The sequence below is a fragment of the Vanacampus margaritifer genome, chromosome 1 (genome assembly GCF_051991255.1).
Source record: "Vanacampus margaritifer isolate UIUO_Vmar chromosome 1, RoL_Vmar_1.0, whole genome shotgun sequence".
In the NCBI taxonomy this organism is placed as follows: domain Eukaryota; kingdom Metazoa; phylum Chordata; class Actinopteri; order Syngnathiformes; family Syngnathidae; genus Vanacampus; species Vanacampus margaritifer.
Genome location: NC_135432.1, coordinates 17,540,795 through 17,546,875, shown reverse-complemented (window position 1 = coordinate 17,546,875; position 6,081 = coordinate 17,540,795). Strand labels below are relative to the sequence as shown.

Sequence of the window (6,081 nt, the reverse complement as noted above, 5' to 3'; positions counted from 1 at the left end):
AAATACATTATGACCTTTACAGGTTAACTTGACCTCTGAACTTTTAAATGTCCAACACTTTAAACATTTCCATAATTTGTGTGCAACTTGTGCATTAATACCCCAAAAAATGAAAACACTCTCTCTCACACACAGTAATTCCAAGCATTTCATCACCAAGCTGCTTGATTTAAAGCTGCATTTTGTAACAAATTGACCAAAAATATCTTTAATAGCCTATTTATTATTTATTTAGCCTGTAGGAAGACCACATTTTCCATGTGGACCATCACATTGTCATTTTTGAGCTCATGCCAGCAAGTGAAAGTCGGGCCAATGTTGGTCCTTGATTGTCCTTTTAACCGGGTAGCCTCCTTTTTTTTTTTTCCGCATATAGTGGTAGCATGGCATTGGCAAACAAATACTACCGCCGGCCGATTATGATCAGAAAAATGATGCTCAACACCAACACATGTAACACTGTGGCTGTTTATCAGTTAGTGTTTGCTGAGAAATGACACATTTTCACAAATAGGAAGACTTTAAAAAAATGTACTTAGTTTAATTTCACACTTGATTGGTGGACAGTCACTCTAAAGACACACACTATTAGTATACAAAACATTGTTAAATACAAAAAAATATTTCCAGCTTGTGTACACTATAATGTAATAGAATACAAGTTTAGACTCTGGTGGGTCACTATATTACAGAAGCTATCATTTTGAGGTGATAATTACAAAAATTCTACATGTCAACAATGTTGGTCTTGCTGAACAACATCAATGCTTTCTCGCACAAGAGTAACAAAGTGCCCATCAACTTTGACTTCACCGCCCCTTCATTAAACTTTTGTACCGCCCAAATAAATGGTGAGCTCTGAGCGGTGAATCTCAGCCGTCTTTTTGTTTGCTTTTGAGTTTTGGACCGCAGACCAGCATGCCCACCACTCCCTGAGCTCTGCTGGTCCAGTGGGCCGGCGCTCCTTTATCTGACTCGGAGGAAATAAAGTGGTTGGTGGGGGATAGACATTTCTGGGCGGCCACTTCCTGTCACTATTTACATCTAGTTCCGTCTCACGTAGCTGCCCGTTTGAGTCCTTGGTTGGATTGTCGTCAGCAGCATCTTTGGAGTCAACATTTTGAGCTCCACAGAAGTCCAGTTTTTGCATTTCGGTCTTGTAGTCCTCCAGTTTGGCCTTGCAGTCCACAACCTTTGCTTTCATGTCACGGAACTGATTCTGCAAATCTCTCTCAAACTCTTCTTCTGCCTTTAATTCATTTTCCCAGAAACTAATCTGCTCCATCTCTTCTTCAATCAGCTTGCGCTCTTCTCTGGACCGCTCGCTTTCCTCCAGCTCTAAAATCTCATGGTCTACAAACCCTATCTGGACCTGGAGTTTTTGAAGATAACTGAGCTGGCATATGATAGCTTCTCTTATCTGATTCATCTCGCCTTCACAGTTAGAATTGCAGAAGCTATCGAGCTTCCCCCCACGTGTTTTCTTGGAGTTTTTATGTTCTTTAACCTTCTGCTGAGTTCCCATGCAGCAAGATGTCTGATCCAAGTCGGGCTTTGAATTTCTGTGGCCTCGTTCTTGGCTCTGCTCACATGGACTCTTTCTCGCAGAAGAAAGTGTGACACTCAGAAAAGTTCTTTTATTTTTTCCAGTCTTCTCCTTGCTGCTGTCCTTGTTATCACATGATGTACTATAAACCTGTGTTTTTCCCAAATTCTCCAGCCATTCCCAAGCCTCCTCCATGAGGGTCAATGACTTTCTTTTAGGTCTTTTCAAGTGTTCGTGGTTCTGGTCTGTGTCCCGTCTCAAGCAAGACAACGGAAAGCTCTGGCGATGCAGATTTAGCGACCCGCTGCGCCGCCAACCTCTCGCGACGGTTTCTTTCCTCCGCAGCGGCGGACAAGGCTGGTGTCGGCCCACTTTGGCACGGCTCATTTCGTCGTAAACGGAAGGGCCACTGTGGAGCAATGTGAGATGGACCTCCTTGGCGTGCTCCCCGTACTTCTTCAGCGTCTCCAGAGGGCGCTCATCTGATGCCATGCACCTCTCGAAGTCTTTGAATGTCTCGCGTAGCATGTAGCGTCCCGGCTGGCCTAAATGAAAATGACCAGTTTTGGTTTTCAACATTATGGGGTAATAAAAATAAATGTAGTCACGTACCCAGGGCTTGTGCCAACACTGTGACCACCTCTTGGCATGTTGTGTCATCTGTAACTCCACAAACCAAACGTGGCAGATTGTCCACAGAAACTTTGATTTCCATCGTACACAGTCTGATAAGAAAAATATTTGTTTTTAGTGAAGAGCAAAAACAAATAGGGTGTTACTTTGTGAATATTAACTTAACAATCATCTTAACCCTGGAGAACCCAAGAACCCTTTTCTTCTTTGAAAAATTATGAATTATACATTAAATGACTGCTATAAGTTCACTGAACTCCAAAATATATGTTTTTTTCAATTTTAACCCTTTATTCCCTAATTTAGGATTAGGGTGAAATTTGACCCTTTTGGGATTTAGGGGTATAATTTCGAAAAATCAGAATAACAAAAACTGTCAGTAAACAATTTAGAATTTAAGAAAATAATCAATCAAATACACAGCTACATTGAACAATATCATTTTTTTGTTTTATTTGTTGCATTTTAGAACTGGATTTTGAATGTCCAAACACACTTTGGCCAATGGAAACAAGAACACAGGGACAAAATCACTGCTGGAAAAAAAAAAAAGGTCTTTGTTATTTGAGTAGCAAAATTTATAGGGGCCAAATTTGACCCCGTGGGTTCTCCAGGGTTAATTAATCTAGCCTAATAAATTAACCTGGAGCGAATCAACTACAGTACACTGGAGTGCAGTTCAACTTCACTTTCTTTCATGTCGTGCCAATGAGCAGGTTTAGGATTATATTTCTCATACAACTACACGGCACCTTCAAATTGTGGATGACACCATCAGATTCCAGTTACAAGGTCAGGTCAAATACAAATCTCATGGATGACTTGAGACCTGCCCTTCCCTTTAAAAAAATACAAATAATAATTGGCAATATGAATGAATTGTATATTGTAAAGAAAAAGATAACCAGCACATGACCATGTTTAAGGTCTTGTATTTTCAAGCGTAGCATATTTGAAGAAAGAGACCTACCGTTTCGTTCTCCTTGTGGTGAAGATGATAAGAACTGTCTGGCTGGCTTAGCGCTTTGCCGGGGAGGAAAAAACAGACCAATTAAGCGTAATTAGAATTCCCAAAGGCATTTAAAAGGCAGCTTATGGTCCCACCCACATCACATTTACTGACTTTTCTTCCCTCTTTGATTTGATAACATTTGCTATTTATTTTTACCGTCAAAACCAATCCTTCTTGTCCTTTTGAAACATTCGTGCTCCATCGAAGACCATGCCTTTTTTGGGTCCTTCTCCCGTCCATTTATTTGCCCGTGTGGTTGAGCGTTCTTCTGATGCTCTTTCATCACTAAGTGAATGAGGAGACCGTGTTGAATGGATTTCGGAAGGTACAAAGGCACTACGTACTTGAAAGCTCGTTTACCATTGTTTAGTACAGTAACATAATTAGAAAAGTTTACATTAGTAGAAAAAAGTATTCATCACATTCCAAAACTGTTAATGCGCAGCCAACGGTGTATATATAAGGTTCCAGTTTGACAAAAAAATTAACTGATTGCTGTCATTATGCTTTTCTGGGGTAGTATTCATGTTAAAACTGCAAAATGTGACAGTGATCTACACAATATTACCCAGGCCTACTATTTTAATGTGCGTCAGAGCTAGTATCACCATTATGACCATGCTGTATGTATTTGGTTTAGCCCTTAACTCATTCATTGCCATTGACGGCTATAGATGTCAAAAATTCATTTAAACTATTTCTATTTAGTTAAAAAATATATATTCCACTTCTGTTAACAAGAGTATGAAAACCTAGGAAAAAAATATTGCACATTTAGAACAGATCTAAAATTTGTGATTAATTGTGAGTTAACTATTGAAGTCATGCGATTAATTACAATTAAAAAAAAAATAATCGCCTGACGCCCCTAATTTTTAACATTCTTTTATTAACCACCCCCACCCCCCCCCCAAAAAAAAAAAAGATTATTAAAAAAATGTCTAGGTTTTAATACTCTTGGTAACAAAAGTGGGGAAAAATGTTAAACTAATAGAAATACTTAAGATGAATTTTTGATGTTTATAGGCGTCAATGGCAGTGAATGAGTTAAGTGGTTCTTGGAGTCAAAAGTTTCATAAGCACTAGTTAAAAAAACAAAACTGAATGGCTGAGCAGCTGTTGCATATTCAAGGGGGCGGGGTGTGGTTGCAAGGTAACATGATAGGAGGCAACTTCAGATCCATGTTGCCATGTAACCCACATGTCCAGAAGCTCCGTGTCATCATTGGTTCCGTGTCCAACCATTCATATCTCAATCTGAAACTGATGATTGATTCATTCATTTGCTCACCATCTGCCTTTGAAGCAGTGTCCTTCCAGTTCAACCTCACAAGGCAAGCCTAGAAAAGACCCCCCGAGTGCCACCTCCTTCACGCTTCCAGGCGTCAGTATCATGAGAAGCCACTAAGATCGGATATACCATTACCGCAATTTGTTGTTGTTGGATGAGAATTTTTATGGCACAGAACAACAGCCAAGTTTTGAACTCCTGAAGTTTTCATTTGAATGATGTGATAACTTCATCTCTAAGTCGTTCAACCGTAAAATGAGCTCTGACATTTAAACTCACGTTCCCTAAAAATAGAAGTCTTGCTGGCTGTCTTCACGCTGCGATGTCTCATGATGGATGCAGCACCAGAGGCATGTTCCATAAATGCCCAGTATGGGCTGTTTTGTGCTACGCAGGACATACTGAAACATTCTGAAGAGGGTCTTCTGCATAGATCTAGTCATAACTGTTTTAATTTACTTATATCCTCAGTAGAACTTTTATCTATGGATGTGTCTTTGTAAGTGCTGTCGCAATTTCTGCTCGTGTCGTCATGTCTGAAGGACCTCGTCTGTTTCCACATCAATGGGCCAGTCTGGGGTTGAAGTCAATGTGTATTGGATGATATGCTGTAAAAGTGTAAAAAGTCTTATCTACTTCCGGCTGTCGTCATGTGTATTGAAGGCTGTTTCCTGGGGGCTTGGGGGTGGTTTTGGGATACTGCTTTTTCAAGATAGTATAAGAATGCTGTGAGTCCGCTGTAACAACACACTTGCGAGAGGACTGCAGCCATTTGTCTGTAAACTTGCTTGTGTCCGGAATATTCTGTAAAATAAATCCTTCGAAGGACCTGTTCACCGATCTCCAGTCTGTATTCAGAAAATCAACATTCTCTCTACCCGAACAACAACGAACACGCGGAAGACAAAGATAATCTTCTAACAATTCAAAGCACAAAGACTACAATGCAACACACATAACATCATAAATGTTGCTCGTTGTCAAGTTAAAGCTGACTGCTTTATTTTTGGTGGTTAGCTTGCTTATTTATTCATTACACCTGTGTTGCAGTTTAAAAAAAAAAGGGACAAACGAGCTACAGGCCTACATCTTGGATGAGAATCAACAGTTTTTTTTCCACCTTCAAAGTAACTAGTCCCACTTTGTCAGGTCGTTCTTAACTCTGTTTCATATCCAGCGCTGCCACAGGACAAGCTGCAATTGGAGATTTTCCTTGAAATCCCCTCTTTGTATCACTCAATTGATCAGAAATCTGTTGTGGCAATCCCAAAAAGAAACGATAGAAATGTATAGCCTAATTATAGTTAGATAATTATCTAATGTCATTGGTTCTGTAAAGCAGATTATTGCAGCTGTTGTGAAAGTGCTATATAAATAAAACTAAGTTGAGTAATCAAATAGTTTTTTTTTAACATGCTGGTGTCAACGCCAGGTAAGTATGCGTTGTTTAATGTACTGCTCAACCCCTTTAACTGTAAAGTGTCACACAACATAAACATTGTATAAATGAGACCATTTTCAAATTTCAGCAGTTTCTACACATACTACCGTAACTAACAGGTTTCCTAAGAATCAGTTCAGGCAGTAACCAAATGATTA

The 6,081-nt window shown here is 39.6% G+C and overlaps 1 protein-coding gene across 4 annotated transcripts; it reads right to left on the bottom strand.

Annotated features, from left to right (window-relative positions):
- Positions 1 to 515: 515 nt before the first annotated feature.
- Positions 516 to 3,178, bottom strand: rassf11 (Ras association domain family member 11). Of its 4 annotated transcripts, XM_077578885.1 has the most exons (4): positions 3,150 to 3,178; positions 2,932 to 3,018; positions 2,159 to 2,271; positions 516 to 2,091 (listed from the first exon to the last, which is right to left on the bottom strand). In XM_077578885.1, exons 3-4 carry the CDS (start codon positions 2,259 to 2,261, stop codon positions 824 to 826), a joined length of 1,371 nt encoding a protein of 456 aa, XP_077435011.1. In that variant the 5' UTR covers positions 2,262 to 2,271; positions 2,932 to 3,018; positions 3,150 to 3,178; the 3' UTR covers positions 516 to 823. The 4 variants fall into 4 exon arrangements, with proteins under 4 accessions (XP_077435011.1, XP_077435003.1, XP_077435019.1 ...); XM_077578877.1 differs by having other exon boundaries at positions 2,932 to 3,167; XM_077578893.1 differs by lacking the exon at positions 2,932 to 3,018 and having other exon boundaries at positions 3,150 to 3,167.
- Positions 3,179 to 6,081: the final 2,903 nt, after the last annotated feature.

Excerpts from the sequence above, each read along its gene's own strand:
- rassf11 (XM_077578870.1), bottom strand. The coding sequence starts at position 2,206 with ATGACACAACATGCCAAGAGGTGGTCACAGTGTTGGCACAAGCCCTGG.